Raw genomic sequence first — 21,087 nt, forward strand, 5'->3', positions numbered from 1 at the left:
AAGTTTTGCGACCCTCAATTCTGCCTCGACCTGTTGAATGCACGGGTCCTGCCTTGAACAGCATGCACAAGGCTGCCGGGGCAACCTGCTTCTCAGCGCAGCCGCGCCTTTTAACTTCCCTTTCAAAGGCAAAATGCGTACGAAAGAATCGCAGATCTCAGTGATTGATCTCGCAGAGAGGCGCCCAACAGCCAGGGTAGTGCTCCCTCCACGTCTTGAACCACCCCTTCTGGACTTCGGGTCATTATCTTGGTGTGCGATTTGCCTAAGGGACAAGAAAGACGACAAGGCTGGGAGGTCCGGAGATATCAGTTTCAAGCTGATTTGTTGCGCCCAATCGCGATTGAAGGCGTTTATCATCAACGCCCGGCTTTGCTGTCTGCCAGCTCCTCGCATCTCGCACATCACTTCTCGCACCTCACTTCTCGCAGCTCACTTCTCGCAGCTCACCTTTTCCACCTCATTTTTTCGTCGCGGCTTCTATTTGGCCTTGAACTTCAACGCAACTGCTCCTGCTACAATTCATGACTAGCCAGAGAAACTAGCTTCTGGACAGATAATCACTTTTTCTTCCTCGAATAATTGTCTTACTGCATCGCCGACGGTGATCAGGCTAAGAGTCTGCGGAGACAGGGAGAAATTGAGAGATAATTTCTGTGCGTGTTGGTGAACAGTCCTGCTTCCCTTGAGTGGTTTGGTAAGATTACCAGTCCGAACACACTGGTTTACGGAGGTATGATTCAAGCCAGCAAAAGAGAGACCGCAACCCGCTGACTTGCTGGGATCTGGCCCATAAGGCGTGCAGTTGACGTATTCGTCCCTCTTTACTCATGATATCATCGTCACGCCGCCAAATTCCGTCCTCCAAATATTCTGTTCCCGGCAGTCGTAGAGCCGTCTCGTCGCACACCTCTACCTCTTGGCCTGGGCAGTGCCTATGGCGCCATCCAAGAAACGACATCGCCATACAAGGGATCAGCGTGCAGGAAGGGAACGCCATCATGGGAGAGAACACCATAAGGGGAAACTGAACCGCTCCCCTTCGCGTGATCCCGTATCTATGCCAGAGACTCCAGAGGTCTTCCGATATGAACAGCTCGATCCTTCAGTGGATTCCATTCGGCTTCTCGAGCTTGAGCCTGCAGAGAACCCGCAAATACTCAGGTGCAGAATTATCCACGTGCCATTTCGCAACAGGCCTAAATATGAAGCACTGTCGTATACCTGGGGTTCCCCTGAACTCACCGGCACCATCCTGCTTAACGGGACTCCAATGGCGATCCGACCAAACCTTCACGATGCCTTACTGGCCTTACGGCGAGATCACAAGCCAAGATTGATCTGGGCCGATGCTATTTGCATCGATCAAAGCAATCTGGCAGAACGCGAACGGCAAGTCCGATTTATGGACTCTATATACGCTCGCGCAGCAAGAGTCCTGATCTGGCTGGGTGAAGCGGACCAAATGATCCAGACAGCATTCAAGTCTGATTTGGAAAACCTCGAAGAAAGTGAGAGGCACACGTTTTGTTCCTGGATCTGTGGCCACAAGTATTGGACTCGACTATGGATCATACAGGAAGTTACCCTATCGCAGGATCTGAGAGTCTGTATCGGACGCCACTCCGAGAAATGGGAAGCATTTCTTGAATCGTTGAACCAACATGCAGGGAAATACGACGAACTAAGTCACCAGATGCGGATAATCAAGAACCTTGATCAGAAACGGAGGGGTCGTTTGGGTGATACAAGCCGCCTGGAAAAGTTATTAGAAGATTTTCGATACGCCGAATGCCAGGAGCCGAGAGATAGAATATATGGCTTGCTAGGGTTGGCTCATGTACTGAGGCCCATAGCTAGCTAGTCGACAAAACAGAGAAGCGAGATTTGATTTTCTGATTTTCGATTTCTGATTTTCTGATTTCTGATAACCGTACATACCTGCCCCTCTATTTTTAGGGTATTATAGTAGGGTTTTTTCTCTCTTGTCCCGTGACTACCGTTATGTATCCTGCTTCCCAGGTATACTGGTACTAGTTTAAGGGATTATATAAGATCTCTATCTATATATATAATTAGCCTTCCTAAGATATTAACTTTCGGAGTTTCTTATTTTTGACTATTTATATTATTTTATTACTAGTACTAAGAGTCTTAAGATTATTACTTCTACTTATTTAGCTTCCTATCTTCTTTACCTCTACTTATATATCTAATACCTATATATAATCCAAAATCTATATAATAATTAAATTCCTATTATATTAGTAATTTAGGAAAGATTTAAATTATAATAGCTAATATCTTTAAATTATATAAGTATTTTCTAGATTCTAAAAGCATATTTGCTTTTAGTTATATTTATATATTTTAGCTTTAATTATATAAGTTTTCTAAAGTTAAAATACTAGCTAGTTAGCTATTAATTCTATTTATTTATAATTATAGAGATATATTCTTTTATATTAATCTTATAAATAAATTAGCTTATAAAACTATTTCCTTTATTATATCTTTTAATTACTAATTTCCTTATTATACTTATTTATAATATATATATAATTATTAGGAAATATAGAGATTTCTCTATACTAGCCTATTTTATAGGAAAGCTAGTAGCTTATTTTAAGAAAGTTAGTATAAAGTTAGCCTATATTAAAATTATAGCTTCGGAAATCTATAATAAAAAACCTTATATTTAGTTCCTCTTTATATAAATAGCTAGATAATCTATATCTTATTTATTTTATATAAAAAGCTTCTTTACTAAGGCTTTAGAACTAGTTTTTAGAATTAAGGCAATTACTTATATATTATAATCTTCTTAGAAAATCAAGTAGTTATTATAAAATTAGAACTTACTATTTTCCTTTATAATATTATTAACTTTAATTACTTAAGCTATCGAGATTATCTTATTTCTAATTATAAAACTATATTTATTACTATTATTACTTATTTTCTTTATTATATGAGTTCTTACTTATAATCTAAACTTTATTATAACTAATTTCTTTAGCTTTATTTCTAATACTAAAATAGATATTACTACTTATTCCCGAAATAATAATAACCCGGCCTTACCTATAATACTAGTAGATCTTTTTATTAATAAAACTTAAACTATATATCTTATATAGGTAATATTATTTACTATTACTCCTAAAATACTTTATTTTTAAAGATCTAATATTACTAAATTCCTAAATTAATATAAAAGCTAGTACTAAGACTATTATATTATTAGTTTAGCTATAATTTCCTGCCTTCTCTAGTATTATTATATAACTATTATATAGTATATTTATATAATACTAGAATAAGTTTTAAATAATTAGGCTATTCTTAAAATTATCTTATATTAGAAGTATTAAAAGAAGAATACTTACTAAATAATAAGAACCCGAGGTTTTATAAAGGCCTTAAAAAAGAAAGGCTATACTAATAGAATTAACTTATAAAAGTTCTATTAATAATATATTTCCTTTTCTTAATATCTAGTAAATAATTAATTATTTAAAGGCTATACCTAAATATTTTAGTTTCTTAAAGGAATTTCCTTATTTCTTTATAAAAAGATTATTTAGAAATATAATATAAAGCTTAATATCTCTTATATAATAAATTTCAAGGCTTTTACCTTAATAGCTATAAAGTATTATAAGTTAGATTAAGCTAATAAAAAAATAACTTATTATTAAGACTATTTTTACTTTTATAATATTCTTATTAATAGTCTTTAAGCTTAAATAATTACAGAAATAGACCTTATTTGCCTTATTTCTATTTATATAAAACCAGACTATTACTAGCTATTAGTTAGTATATAGCTTATAGATACTAAAGTTCTTATATTAGATATAGCTAAACTTACTTAAGTTATATAAATATTAGTATTATTTTTTAATAATATTTAGAACTCTTTTCTAAATAATAATATACCTAACTCGAGTATATAAATAGTACTTATTAGATTCGCTTCTTTAAATATAGCTCGATTCTCTTAGTTTTATTTACCTATTTCCTAGTAAGAATTATTAAAACTTACTAGAACTAATCCTAGATATTATTTCTTATATTCTTTTTCTTTTTACTAGTTTATTTAATATCCGGAAATACTAGTTCTTTATATAGCAGGAATTATATATTTTAATTAAGTAAATTAGATCTATACTAGCCCTATAAGTTCGAGAAATATAATATTCTAATTTATTTCTAGAATTAATAAAGTATAGTAATTTAAGCTATATTCTTAATATATAAATTAGAATATTTATTCTAATTCGGAAACCAAGATCTTTTTTCTTTTTTTAGCTATAAAAAAATATAACTTATATATAAATTCTAATAATAAAATAAGAGATTTTATCTAGACTAATAATAAAAATAAATAGGTTATAGTTAGTATTTCTAAAATAAAGAAAAAAAAGAATAATAAGCTATATAAAGAACTAAAAGATAATTATAATTAGTATTAGATATTAAAGAATTATTAGGAAAAAGAAACTAGTATTACTATAATATAATATCTTAGAAATAAGAAATAAATATCTATTATAGCTATAAATAAAAAGAAAAAAAAACTTAATAAGATAGTTTTATATTAGACTAGCTATAGCCTACTTTTATATACTTAACTTTTCTAAGGAATTTTACTATTAAGCCTATAGCTTTACTTATAGCTCTTATTTATCTTTTATCTAATTCTTACCCGAAAGTCTAGTATCTAATAAATAAACTTTAGAAAAAGACTAAGCTAGAGCTATTATTAAATAAGATCCTTAATTAGAAAATAAAAAATATTATAACTCGAGAGCTTTTATTAAACTCTCTAGCTCTTCTAAAGCTAGTTTTCTAGAGCCCTTAATATAACTTATTAGAATCCGGCCCTAGTATTACTATTATTTTTTATAATCTAGAAAGAAATAAAGAGAACTTATATTATATAGTATTTATATTTAAGCTTAGTATATATTTTAATAAAGCTATTTAAGTTAAGGCTATAATTAATATTAGTACTAAAATTAATATTATAACTCAAGGCCTTATAAATAATTATAGTCTTATAATTATAAGAAATTCTTATTTAATCTTAATTTTTTATAATAAGAAATATTATTTTTTTAAAGAATTTTATAAAAATATTTAAGTTAAAATTAGAAATATATTATTATATATTTAGATCTTTCTTATTAAAGAAACTAATTATTAACTTATTCTTAAGTAATTCTTTATTCTATAAACTAATCTTATTATTAAGTATATCTAATTAGAAGCTATTTATATAATTATTTTTAATACTAGAAAAAATAAGTTTTCTATAAGCTAAGTTATAAAAGTATCTAATTTATAGAACTAGATTTAAGAAAATATCTTTTTTTTAAATAACTAGAAAATTCTAAAGGAAATATTAGAACTAGAAAAAAAGAGTTTTTAGGAAATATTTTTATTTCTTTTTTAGGAATTTAAGAGAAAATTATATATATATTTAATTCGGAACCTTTAATAAGTATCTTTTATAATATTTCTTTATATATAAATATAAATTATTATATTTCTTTATAATTTAATACTTATTTTTTTATATAATAATAAAGCCTTTTCCTAATAATATTAGTTAATAAGCTATATAAACCTATTATAAAGAAAATTTAGCTAGTAAACTTAAATAAAAATACTAGCTTAGCTTCTAAGAAACTAGATAATTAGAAAAAAGTACTAGAAAAGAAAGAGAATATTAGTATATTAGAAATTAGATATTTTTTTTAGTAATTAATTCCAAAGTTTTCTTATATTATTTCAGGTTTATATTTAATAAAAAAGAAGAAAAAGGCCTTAAAAATTAGTCCGGAATTATTATATAAGAAAAGAGATTTATTATTTATAATATTAGATAATAGAGAAAGGGCTCTAGCTTAGGATTTTAGTTATCTAGGGCTATTAAAACTAGAAATATCTTTACTATTAGAAATTTATATTATCTTATATAAAGCTTAGTAAGAACCTAGCTTTTTAGTACTAAGAGTATTAGCCCTAGTAATTAATAAGCTTATATAGAAATAACTAGATACGGGAATCTTTAAATATTATAATAGGTCCTATAGAAATCCTTATTTCCTAGTAAGAAAGAAAGAGGCCTCTAAGTATTATATAATATAAGTAGCTTTATAAGTAAATAAGATTATTATTAGGAATACTAACTTATTTCTAAATATAAATAAGTTCTCGAAATACTTTACTAGTTATATAATTATAAGTTTAGTAAATTATTTCTTGAATTATAATTAATTTCCTTTAGCTAAGAAATATAAAAATATAACGGGATTTATAACTTTATATAGGTTTCTTTATTATACTAGGATTTTTTAAGGAAATATAAACTTAGTTATTTAGTTTATTTAAATTATATATTATATTTTCCGAGATTTAATATTATTAGTTTATATAGCTTACCTTAATAATATTAGAGTCCGGGGTTCTATTACTACTTATAATAATATTAAAGACCTTTCTAATATCTAAAAATTTATATAAGAATATATTTAGAACTTGAACTAGGTTCTTATATTACTAAAATATACTAGATTAATTATATCTAGCCTAAAATTATAATAATATATAAATAGTATTTAAATTATTAGTTATATTTATTTTTTTTAAAAAAAGATTACTAGAAATTATAAAAATTATTAAAATTCTAGAATAGCTAGCTTCTTAAGATATTATATAAGCCTATACTTTTATTAGTATTTATATTTATTATTAAATCTGAATTACTTATTTTACTAAGATTATAGCCTTTATTTATAAACTTTTCTAGAAAAATTAGATATTTATCTAGATATATAAATATTAGCTTATAATAGATATTTTTAAAACTCTCTTAATCTCTTTTCTTATATTAGTTATACTAGACTTCTTATTAAATACTAGATTAATTATTCTTATAATAGATACTAGTCTTACTAAATAAGATATAGTTTTAATATAAATTAGCTAGTATAATAGAAAGTATTATCTTATATAATATAAAAGTAATTATTAGAATTAAGTTAAGGCATTTTATAATATTATAAAATATAAATATAAGAAGATTTTAAAGATATTTAAAAAATATTATAACTAGTTCTATAAAATAAAGTTCCTCTTAGAAACTAATATAAATATTCTAATTATATAGCTTAATAATATTATTTTGGACTTATCCGGATTATTACTTATAAGATAAATTACTTAGATCCGGCTATTTAACTTTAATATTAAGTATATAGCTAGAAAGAAATATATAATAGCTAATAGTTTATTATACTAATTATATATAATTCTAGAAATAAAGAAAAAGAAAAAGAAAGAGAATATTAAAGACTTTATAAATACCTAATTATTCTTTCTAAGAATTATATTTATTTATATATTTAGCTTAGTATTACTTACTTAAAATATTTATTCTTATTTAACTATTATTATAGAAAAATAACCCGAAATAAATTCTTATCTAGAAAACTTCTATTTTATATATTACTAATAATATATTTACTAGCTTATTATATTTATTTAGCTAGCTAAATAAAGTACTATGAAATATTAGCTATTTAAGAATAATATTATTAAGTTCCTTATATAAGACAGGATACTTTTCTAGTAAAATTAAAATATATCTAGAAAAGTTATTAATTTTCTAGAAAAGCAAGAAGATATTAAAATAATAGCTTATAAGATTAGGGATTATAAGTCTAGAAAAGCTACTTTTTATAAAATTATAGACCGTTTTTAGTAAAATAAATAATATAAAGATATTAAAATATATATTAAGAATTATAAGTAATATTAATTTATAGCTTATATAAAAATAAAAAATAAGCTATATTTTATTTAAGTATAAGTATTATAATATAAGATAATTTTAGATATAGTTTATATATCTTTATATTTAAGTAAAAATAGGCTAGTACTAGTTAGAGAAAAAGGCTTGGGATAAGTTAAAGAAAAAGTATTAAAGAATACTAATACTTAATTAATTACCTAATTTATTTTCAAAAATATTATTTATAAATATAGAGTTTTTCTAGAACTAGTTATAAATAGAAAACCAGAGAATAATAATACTATTATAAAAGAGCTTATAATAATATATAAAATCTATTATATTATTATTTCTGCTTTTAATTCTCTAGCTAATAAAATAATTAAAAGAAAATATAAGCCTATAATTACTATTCTAACTAAAGCTACTAAAGATAATATTAATAATTAGGTTTTCTATTTTCTAGCTATATTTTGGGCTAATTAAATAATAACTAAAGTTATTACTAGTTATATATTTTTTTATCTTAAAAAAGATTAAGAAAGTCTTTTACTAATAAATCTAAATTATTTAATTTAGAATATATTACTATAATATAAAGTTTCTTTTATATCTAACTTATTTACTATATATATATAATAGCTTAAGTAAAGAGATATAAACCTAAATAAAGTATTCTTAGTAATATAAAAAGGAAGTATTTAATAATACTTATATCTTAAAGCTATTCGGATATTTTTTTATTAGGAATATTATTTTTCTTTATAATATTAGACTAGAAAATAACTATTTATTAAAGCTTTATTATTATTAGAAAGAACTATTTAGGATCTTTAGGGCTAGCTAGGTAATTAGTACTTTTATAATTATAGAACTAGATAATACTTTCCGAATAAGAACTATAGTTATAAGCTATCTTAAGAAGTTTATCTTTTATAATACTATTCTAGAAACCTTATATAATTTATATTACTAGAATAAAGAAGTATTAAAGCAGATTTATAGCCTAGTTTAAGGGAAATCTAGTATTTATAAGAAAATACTATTTCCGGAAATAGAGATTAGTATTTTAGAGAAAAAGAATATTAATTTAGACTAGGAAAACTAGATTATAACTTAGTAAAAATAGTAGAAAAGAAAAAAAGAAATTATAAAAAAAGAAAATTAAACTTATATTCTGGCTAGAACTAGTTTTATAATAATTATTAGGCCTTAAAAAAGAAAATAAGAAAAAGCAAGAGAAAAATATTATTAAGGGAAGCGGCTATATATAAATTAGATATTTTTTTTATATAAAAGAATATTTCTTATATTTTATTATAATTAGAAAATCTTAAGAATAATAAGAGAATTAGAAAAAGAAAAGAAATATTATATTATTAATTAACTGAAATTAGAAAAAAAAAAAAAAAAAGAAATTTGAAATTAATATATAGGTATTTATTTATATATATAATAGCTATAAATAGGATTTTATAAGAGAAAATTAATAAAAAGTACTAGTAAATAAAAGATTAATATATTTAATTACTAGAAAATATTATAAGTTTCTTAATTTATAGCTCTAAATTCTTAAAAATAATAGAGCAGGAAGTAATTAGAAATAATATTCTTATTTAGCTCTATTTTATTAACTATATTTAAAGCTCTTATATTTTTATAATAGCCGGAACTTAATAAAGGAAAAAATTACTTTTATTAGATATTAATATATAAGAATTAGAAGTTAGGATTTACTATTATTAAAACTTGAATTTAAATAAAATTTAGAAAAGAAAAGTTATATAAAAAAAAAAATTATTTTTATAATATATTTAAAGATAATTAGTATAAGTACTAATATAGAAAAGATATTAGTAGTAAACTTTAAAGTATTAGAACTTAATAATATCTTAGTATCTTATATAGGCTTTATTATTAAGTTAATTAACTCTAAAGCCCTATATAATTACTATACTAAGTTCTTGAGTATTAGATAAGTTATAATTATTATTTATAAAGAAATACTTATTATTATAGTTATAAAGAATATAGTTAGCTTTAAAATAAGTACTAGAAGCTAGAATAAGATTTATAGATATATAAAATAAGATCTATTAGAAAAGAGAAATTATAAAAGGGAAATTATATAGAAATAAGAAGAAATATATTACTTATTTATTTAGTATTATAATACTATTATTTACTTTTATAGGCGGCTTATAAACTAGTAAGATAATAGAAAAAGTATTATTAGGGTTAGCTATAATAAATAGAATATTAGAAAGAAGAGCTTAAATAATAAGGAAATAATAAGAATAATTAATAGATATAAAGACCGGATATAAATAAAAGTATTAGAAAGAAGAAATTATTATAGAAAGAAAGATAAAGTAAGAGAAAATAAGAATTAAATTATAAAAGAAATAACTCTAAAGAATTAGAAAATAAAATAGATATAATAGAAAGCAGGAAATAATATAGAAGAGTTATATAAGAAAGAAAACAGGCTATTTTAGGAAGAAGTAAAAGAGAATATTAGATAGATATTAAATAAAAAAAGAAAGCTAGAAGAGTATTTTCTTAATTTATTATAAAAAGAATAAGTAATTCTTTAAAAAAGAAAAAGAAAAGAATTAGAAATATATAAAAAACTAGGGAATAAGGAAATAGTACTTAGTAGCTTGTCCTTAAATATTAGAAAAAAAGTATTAGATATTAGAAAAGAAGTAATAAAATACTCTTTATTTAAAAAAAAGTTAATAATTTTAATAATTTTATAAATACTATAGTTTTATATTTATTACCTAATATATATAAAGAAAAGTTTAGTTTTCTAGAAAAAAAAAGTATTTTATAGGAAATTACTATAAAAAAGAAAGCTAGATAAAGCAGAAATTAGAAGAAAGAGAGAAATATTATATTACTAATTAATTAAGATTAGGAAAAAATAAAAGAAGAAAAGAAATTATAAGGTATTTATTTATATATATAATAGCTATATCCGGGATTTTATAAGAAAAAGTTAATAAAGCTAGGAAAAAAATATAAAATTAATAAGTAATATTATTTTAAAGCTTAATACTAACTATTAATTTTTGCTACTAAAATACTAGCTTTTTTTAGAAATTATAAACTAGAGAATATTTAGATATATTATTTTTATCTAGAATTATATTATTTATAAGATTTATTACTCTTATATTTTTATAATAGCCAGGATTTAATAGAAAAGGAACTTTAGGAAACTAAGGAACTAAAAGCTTGTTTTTCTAGTTAGAATTTATTATTATTAGTATTTGGATCTAAATAGAATTAGGAAAAGGCAAGTTATATAAAAAGAATATTTATAAAAGTTATATTTCTAAAAATATCTACTATAGTTAGGACTAAAAAAGTAATATTAGTAGTATTTATTAAAATAGAACTTGTTTTCTTAATAGCTTATATAGGCTTAAGTATTAGTATATATAACTTTAAAGCCTATAATAATTATAGCTTTAAGTTCTTAAGTATAGAAATAAGTATAGTTATTATTAGTAAGCTTATTAGTATTATTATTTTAGGTATTAGGAAAATAGAACTTTTTAAAGTAACTAATAATAATAGCAGAAATAGTAAAGTAATTGAAATAGTAATTTAAGATTTATTTAAAAAGAAAAATTATAAGTAAGAAATTATATAGTAATAATTAGAGATATATTTATTATATACTTAGCTAGATAATACTATCTTTAATTATTATTAGGAAAAGAATATTAGGTATTATATTATAGGAAGTATAGCTAGAGGCGAGTTTATTAATTTCTTTAGCTTCCAAGAATTTAATAATATTAGGAAAGGCAGATATAATAATTAATAAATATAGAAGTCGGATATAAATAAAGAATAAAGAAAATTAAGGTTATTATTAGAAAAAGAAGAAAATTATTAGAAATAAGAAAAAGAGGCCTTTTTATAATAAAGAAGTTTATCTAATATTTATTATAGGATTTCCCTCTTTTAGAAATAGTTATATAAAGGTAATTTATAAATAATTTATATAAAGATAATACTATTATAAAAGAAGTAAGAGAATTAGATAAAATATTAGATAAAACAGAAAGAAAGGCTAGAAGATAAGATATTTAGTACTATTATATTAGAAATAATAGTATTTTTAGGGAAAAAAATAAGAGAATTAAAGATATATAAAGAATTCAAAAATAAGAATATTATACTAGAATACTTATCTAGGAAAAAAAGAAGAAAAGAATTAAATATCTCAGATATAAGAGGAAATAAAACTAATATTATTTCTTTATAGCTACTAGGATATAGCTTTTTCCTTTTATTATAAGCTTTTACTAGTTATAAAAGATATATATAATTCTATTATAACTATTATTATTATATTTATATTCTTTTTTTAGGGAAAAATAAAAGAATAAGAGAAATATAAAGGATTTTAAATATAAGCTATAAGTTTCTTTAGAAACTATTTGGGTTTCCAGGTTCTATTAGGCTTTATACTTATATAGGCTTAGTATATTCTTTACTATAATTAGGGAATAATTATAAATAATAAGAGGGAGCTATATAATAGGGTTTTTTTTCTTTTATCCCGTAATTACTATTATATATCCTGCTTTTTAGGTATACTAGTACTAGTTTAAAGAGTTATATAAGACCTCTATTTATATATATAATTAGCTTTCCCAAGATATTAATTTTCGAAGCCCCTTATTTTTAACTATTTATATTATTTTATTACTAGTACTAAGAGTTTTAAAATTATTACTTTTACTTATTTAGCTTCCTATTTTTTTTATCTTTACTTATATATTTAATACTTATATATAGTCCGAAATTTATATAATAATTAAATTCCCATTATAATATATCTTATTATTATTCTAGTAATTTAGTACTTATATTACTAAAAATATTTTATAATAATAATATATAGCCCAAACTTATAATATATTAATATTATTAATATTTTATTTAATTATATTAAAATACTATAATACTATTATTAAATAAGCTTATATAAATATTTCTTATAAAATAATTATAATAAGATTAAAAGATTTATAGAAAATTAATATTAATATCTATATAATTAAATACTAATTATAAAAATAAAATATTTAAATATATATTTAAATAATAAATATATCTTTTCTTTATATATAGATTATAATTCTATATTATTTAGAAAATATAAATAAGGAAATATTTAAGAATTTTAAGAATTATAGCTATATAGCTTTAATTACTAAAGTTATTTATATATATAAAAAGCTTAGTTTTATTTATTATATAACTATAATAAATAAGTAAATAGTAAATAAATAACTATTTATAATACTATAAAATAAGCTAAATAATAAATAAATTATAAATTATAGATAATAGTATTTATATATATATTTCTATTAATAAGGTTTACTAGTAACCTAATTAGTCTTTTTATACTTTACTATTTTATCCTAGCTTAAAAGATTAGAGCCTTATTTACTAATATATTTTATTATTTATAAAAAAAACTTATATATAATATTATAACTTCTGGATCCCGAGGTAATTATATTATAAATATAATAGATATAGTTTAAGAAAAAAGAATATATTATATCTAGGCCAGACTAAATTTAGTTAATTAATAGATATAATAAACTATTACTATTTGGGATTAAAATATATATTTATATTAATATTTATTTATATAATATTATCTAAATATATATTAGAATCTCTAATTAGATTATCTATTTAGTTATATAATAATATCTTTAAATTTATATTTAAATAAGCTATTATTCTTATTTTTTTAGAGCTAATTAAGGCTCTAAACTCTTTCTTATTACTAAAGTATACTTTATATTCTTATAAATAGCTAATTTATTAGTTATATATATAGAGAACTATTTTATTTCTAGGAAAAATATTAAGAATTAGTAGATTAAATTCTAGTAATAGGAGTTTTAGAAAAGCTAGCTATACTAGTAATATATAAATAATTCTATTTCTTTATATCTGTCTTTTATTTTTTCTATTATTAAAAGAAAGTATTAAATACTAATAATTATATTACTTTTTATTAAGGCTATTAGATCTAGTATTATAATACCGGATTATATAACTAATTCTAATTAGTATATATAGAACTATTTTCAGGAACTAGCCTATATTAGAAATTATAATTACTTTATTAATACTTTATATATAGTAGATCTAAAATAAGATATATAGGTTTATAAACTTATAAAATATTTATAAGATTAGAAAAAACAAATCTAGGCCTAATATAATAGCTAGTAAACTATTTAGACTATATATAAGGCCCTTAGGCAAGGTATAATACTGGGATTATTCTATAAATATTATTACGGTTATTATAATATATAGTATTAGTAGGGGTTAGACTAGAGCTAGAAAGGTATCTGGTATCTAAATAAGGCATCTATAGTTATCTAATTATTATATATAATCCCGAGCTTAAGCTAGTATATAGGCCTATATATAGCTTGTAATTATTTAGATCCGAGGCTCTTTCGGGATTCTCTTCTTTCTTTAGCTTTAAATTATTAAAATAGAAATAGTCTAACTATATCTTCTAGATCCTAGATCTTATATTTATAATATAATTCAAAGCTTATTTATTTCTTAATTCTATAGAGGATTTAAATAATACCTACCTAATTAGTTTTTAATAAGTATAGATATAATATACTATAGCTACTCCCGAACCGGTTAACTAATATTAGAATAAAAGAAAGCCCTAAAATAACTAGGTAAGAAAGCCCTAGACTAGCTAGATAAGCGGATAGGCTAGTAACTTTACTACTAAATAAAGATCTATAAGAAAGCAAATCCCGGAATAACTAGGCAAGTTAGAAGGAGCTATAATACGAGATATTACTAGTATATTACTAGAAAGTGAACTAGAGCCTCTTATTAAGTCTTTTAAGGGATCCGAATATCCTATTAATATTTATAGTAAAAGAGATACTCTTTTCTAAAGAGCAAAAGAAGAAAAGAGACCTATCTTATTAAAGGCAGAGTTCCAAGAATTACTTTGGAACCTAGAGGCTTTATATAAAGAGATTATTAAGCTAATTCTAAAGATATATAATATCTTTACCTATAGTAAGAATTATCGGGATTAGCTAAAAGAAATCAAGTAAGCCCTATAAAAGAATGAAGCCATTATTAAGAAGCTTATTATATAGCTTACCGGAATAACCGGTTCTCCTATTCTAGAAGATAGATATTTAGTTAAACTTCTTAACCCTTCTATTTTCGAAAATATAACTAAGGATAGTATTACTTTTAATAATTAGTTAATTCAGATTAAAAATAAGCTCTATAGTAACTCTAATACCTATTAGATAGAGGACCTTAAGATTATTTATATATCCGGCTATATAGATAGCTATATCCTTATATTAATCTCTTTCTGCCTGAATCAGGATAATTAATATATATATGAAACTATTAGAGAACTATATATCTATCTGGAAGAGCTATATAGTAACCCAAATAAGAAGTATAATACTCGGTAAGTATTTAAGAAGCTATTTATAAAAAAGGGCCAGATCTTTTAGGAGTTCTATACTCTATTCCTGAGATATATAATAGACGGAAATATTAATCTATAGGACCTTAAAGACGACCTAAATAATAAGCTTACCTAGAAGCTCCAAAAGGCCATAGCTATATACTATAATAATCCGGCTATCTGTACTATAGAGTTTATATAATACTATATTATAAATAACTAACAGATCCGAGCTTATTATAAAAAGAAAGAACAGGTATCTAAGAAAGCTAATAAAGGTATAGATAAGCCAAGCCCAGGAGGCGCTCCTTATATAAAGCCTGTTCCCAAAACCCTAGTAATAGATAAGCCTATTACCCCGAAGCCCGGATTCTCAGATCTCAAATACTATAACTATAATGGATTTGGTTATATATCTAGGAATTATCTAGAGCCCAAGATAGAGTATATAAAGTAAGTTTTAGTAGCCAAGCTAGTAATACTTACTATAAGTAAGCTGTCTAAGGATATAGAATAGGGAAACGAAAACCCCTAAAGGAAGTTTCCTTTTTAGGGCCGTATTATATATATATAGTAGAAGTTGATTTAAACTAGTTACTAGAAAATAAAATATTTATATTCTCTTATATAATTAGTAATAATAGATTAGGTATTAAGACTTCTTTTCTTATTAATACCAGAATAAACGGATATTCTTTTATTAATTTTAAGTTTATAAGAATAATTAAATGATTTCTAGATATTAAGCCTACTTAATTAGTATTACCCTATAATATAAAAGAGTTTAATAATAAGTAGGCTATATTTATTACTTATTATATTAAGCTTATATTCTTAATTAATAGACAGAAGGTCCTAGTACTTATACTAGTTATAGGACTAGGCGAATATAATATAATTTTGGGATAATAGTAGTTTATAAATACTAGTATTCTAATTAATTATAAGAATAGAAGATTAATCTAGCCAGATAATTAGCCTAGAAAGAAGAATTGGGATAAGGTCCTAACTATTATATATAAGAACTTGAAATCTGGGAAAAGTAACTAATACTAAGAAAATATAAATAGAAGAAATAAAGCTATAGCTATAAATAAGTCCTGGAGATCTTAGCTTATAAAGAGGAAATCCCCTTATTCTTTTCCTAACCCGGGCTCAGAAAGCTATATATAGTAAAAGAATTAAGCTTAATACTATAGAGAAATATAAATAGCCTTGGGAAATATAGAAGTTTTTCCTAAGCCAGAGATAGGGATATTAAAACCATACTATCTAAAGGAAAGCTATAAGATCTAGTCGAGGCCCTCGGTTAATATTATAGGTATCTTACCGGCTGCTTTCTAGATAAACCTATAGAAAAAGGAGAACCTTTTCTTTATAATATTGTTTTTTGAGATTAATAAAAAGCTAGAATTATAATAAGAGGATAAGTTCGTTCCGGGCGAGTAATAGCTAGGAGAAATAGAGCTATAGTAGCTAATAAGAGTCTTATTAGAAGAGTTTAAGGATTTTATAAATATCTTTTTAAAAGAAGTATTAAATGTTTTATTTCCGTATTAACTATATAACTATAAGATTCAGATTAATAATCCCGAAGGCCCAGAGAGCCTAGGGTATTTCCTGCTTTATTAATAGTTAATTTATAAGCTATAGGAAATCAAGTACTTCTTTAAAGAGAACCTCTAATAGGGCTTTATTAAACCAAGCTAGTTCCCTTTTATATCCCCGATCCTCTTTATAAAAAAGGCTAATAGAGCTCTCTAATTCTATATTAACTATTATAAGCTAAATAACTTAATACGGAAGAACTATTATCTTTTTTCCCTTATTTATAAGACCCTTATATAGCTAGCTTAAGCCAAGGTCTATATAAAGCTAAATATTTAGTAAATATTCTATTAGATTCGAATAGACTCAGAATTAGAAGAACTTATAATATTCCGTATAAGATATAGGGCCTATAAGTATAAGGTCTTTTGGAAAAGCCTAATTAATAGCCTTATTATATATTAGAAGTATATAAATAATATTCTTTTTAATTACCTTAATATCTTTTATATAGTTTATTTAGATAATATCCTGATTTATTCGGATAATTCCCTGGAGTATAAAGACTATATATAAAAGGTTCTTTAGTAATTATAGGATACCGGCCTCTAAATAGATATTAAGAAATTAGAGTTTAAGGTTACTTATATAAAGTATCTAGGCTTTATTATCTTTACTAGAGGTATTAAAGTAGATCCAGATAAGATAGCAGTTATTAAAAACTAGTAATTACTAAAAATAGTTAAAGAAATATAAGACTTTCTGGGTTTTTATAACTTTTATTAGTATTTTATTACAGAATATAGCTATATAGTAAAGCCCCTAATAGCTCTAATATATAAGGGAGTTCTATTTAAATAGATAGATTAGTATTAAGAAGGTTTTATTAAGCTAAAGTAAGCTATATTCTCGGTATTAATTCTATATTACTATAACCCGAACCTTTTTATTATAATTGAGACAGATATATTAAATAAAGTTATAGCCGGTATTCTTTTATAATAAGACCTCTAGATAGGACTCTGGTATCCGGTAATATTCTTCTCTAAGACTATATAGTTAGTAGAGCTAAACTATAATATCTATAATAAAGAGATACTTGCTATTATTCTCTTTTTAACTAAATAGTAAGTAGAGCTAGAAAGCCTATAGAAGGTATTCTTTATGATTTACTTAGACTACCGAGCCCTTAAGTACTTTATAACTATAAAGAAGCTCTTAGTAAAATAAACTTACTAGGTAGAATATCTTTCCTATTACTATTTCAAGCTTATATATTAGGTAGATAAGTCAAATAAATAAGCAAATACCCTAAATAGGAAATATAAGAATATAACTGCCTAGAATAAAGTAATAGTAGCCTACCGAATCCAAATTCTTCTCTTATAATAAAAGATTAATAATAATATTATATGGGATCTCTAGTTAGCTCTAATTGAGGCCTTTATAAGCCCGGCTTAGGAAGAAACCTAGTATAATAGTATCTAGCTAGTAGATAAGCTATTAAATGAGAACCGAAAGTTACCGGAGCTAGAAGAGCTATAGAATAAGGCAAGAAATAAGAAGAAAGGCACTTGAATACTATAAAATGGCCTCCTCTTATAATATAGTAAACTGTTTATACCTAATAGTATAATAATACCCGAAATACCCTTATATACTACTCTTATTTAAAAGATATATATATAATCCCTAATAAGATACCTAGAATAAACCAAGCTTTAATAACTTCTTTAAGCCCGCTATTACTAGCCAGGCTAAGGTATAGATATTAATTAGTATAGGAATAACTACTATATCTACTAATAATCCTATATTCCCAGAAATAAGAAGCCAGGGCTCTTATATCCGTTACTAGTTCTTAACCGCCCCTAGTAGTATATATTAGTAGATTTTAAGAAGTGCCTAAAAAATAGGAATAAGTATAATATAATAATAATCTTTATTAATTACCTGAATAAGTATTTTATTATAATTCCTATCCGAAATATAGTAATAGCTAAAGAGTTAGTATTTTTATTTCTTATCTATATAGTTTACTAAATTAGTATTCCGGAAACTATAGTATCTAATTAAGGTTTCTAGTTTATATTGGATTTCTAAAGCAAGTTCTATAAGTATATTAGTATAAAGCTTAAGTTATTAACTACTAATTATTCCCAAACTAATAGCTAGATAGAGATTATTAACTAGTATTTTAACTAATGGCTATATTTTTATATAAATTATTACTAGAATAATTGGGACGAATAGATAATAATAATTAATTACTAGTAAGTAGCTCTGGTTTATAAAACTATAGGCCAATTCCCGTTTCTTATAGAGAAGGGCTATAAACTATAGATATTATTTAATTAGGAAACCCAAGTATAATTAGGTATCCTAAAGGAAGAGCTAAATAGATAGGAGGCAAAGGCCCTAGTAATATGGCTCTATGAATTATAATAAAAGATATAGGAGAATATAATATAAATATAAGAATACTATACTATTTAAGCTAATAAGTACTACTAACTAGTAGACTTTAGAATAGGAAACAAGATATGAATTACTACCAAGTACTAGAAAAACGATTATCCGAGCTATAAGCTAGCTTACTAAATAGAAGAACTATATGAAATCCTGGAATAAATAGAATATTTCTTTAGGCTTAAGCTTCCGGAATTAATAAGAATATATCCGGTATTCTATATAAAGAAGCTATATAAAGATTTAGGTAATCCCCTTTCCGGATAAGCAAATCCGGAGCCTTTATTATTAGAACTATAAAACAGGAAAACGGAATATAAAGTTCAAGAGATATAAGTAGTAAAACTATTTTATAGGAAGCTAAAGTACTAAGTCTAGTAGAAAGAATAGAACCCAGATCCGGAGTAATATCCCGCTTCCTTATTAAGTAATAGTACCCTAGCTTTTTAGAGCTTCTATAATAAGAACCCCGAATAGCCAGAACCGCCCCAGAATCTCTCTTATTAGTTAGATTATACTAAGAATAATATATTACCGGAACTATATAATATAGACGGAAATTCTTTAAAGTTATATATAAAAGGCCCTGGCCTTTAATATATAACCTGTGACTTGGAAATTTAATAGGGACTTTTAAAGCTTAGAGATAAGCTTATTTTGAGAGAGGAGGGTAATATTATAGTTATTATAATATATAGTACTAGTAGGAATTAGACTAGAACTAGAGAGGCATCTGGTATCTAAATAAGGTATCTATAGTTACCTAATTATTATATATAACCCCGAGCTTAAGCTAGTATATAGGCCCGTATATAGCTTGTAATTATTTAGATCCGAGGCTTCTTCGGGATCCTCTTTTCTTTTTAGCTTTGAATTATTGAAATAGAGATAGTCTAACTATATCTTTTAGGCCCTAGATCTTGTACTTATAATAAATATAGAGTTTTATAATATAATTCTTAATAATTATTTAGTTTAAAATAAATAATATAATCTTATATAGTTTTATATAAATAATTTACTTATATACTAATATAGATATTAATAAGTTTCTATTAAGAGAAATACTAGAATAGTATTATTAAAAGCTTATATTTTATAATATAAATATAACTAATATTTATATAGGAAATACTAATAGAAATAATAACTAATTATATATTTAAACTTATTATTAGCTTTAATATATAATTCAAATATATATAGCCTTAGAATAATTACTAATATTAAAAGAGTTAGAAAAGCTAACTAATAAATATAATATTATTATTATATAAAATAAGATCTTTAAATAAATTATTCTAATAAATATAGAATATATAAGTAATATATAGGCCAAAAAAATACTTATATAATTCCTAATAGTTTAGAACTTTATTTAGAAATAGTCTTTTATTAGTAATATTTCTAATAATATAGGATAATTAAATAAGCTAGTTATAAAATAATTAGATATATTAAAATAAGTATTATTTATTATTAAATATATTATTTCTGAAATCTTTTTTTTATTTTTAAGAATAATACTAATAAAATTATTAAGTTTATTTATTATATAAATATTTTATATTTTTAAATTCTTATTTCTTAAAATAATACTATTATTTCTTAAAACTTATTCTAATATTATATACTTTATAGCCAAATACTAATATAATAATATCTAATATTATAAGTTCTATTAATTTACTAATAATAAATATAATATAAAGGCTATTACTTTATTTATTTAGAATAGTAA

At 23.5% G+C, this 21,087-nt stretch overlaps 1 protein-coding gene across 1 annotated transcript; it reads left to right on the top strand.

Moving 5' to 3' along the window:
- The first annotated feature begins 703 nt into the window (after positions 1 to 703).
- Positions 704 to 2,147, top strand: K444DRAFT_307895 (HET-domain-containing protein). The gene is made up of 2 exons (XM_024871782.1): positions 704 to 733; positions 798 to 2,147. Exon 2 carries the CDS (start codon positions 938 to 940, stop codon positions 1,862 to 1,864), a length of 927 nt encoding a protein of 308 aa, XP_024741147.1. The 5' UTR covers positions 704 to 733; positions 798 to 937; the 3' UTR covers positions 1,865 to 2,147.
- Positions 2,148 to 21,087: the final 18,940 nt, after the last annotated feature.

Source organism: Hyaloscypha bicolor (assembly GCF_002865645.1).
Source record: "Hyaloscypha bicolor E unplaced genomic scaffold K444scaffold_39, whole genome shotgun sequence".
Taxonomy (NCBI): Eukaryota; Fungi; Ascomycota; class Leotiomycetes; order Helotiales; family Hyaloscyphaceae; genus Hyaloscypha; species Hyaloscypha bicolor.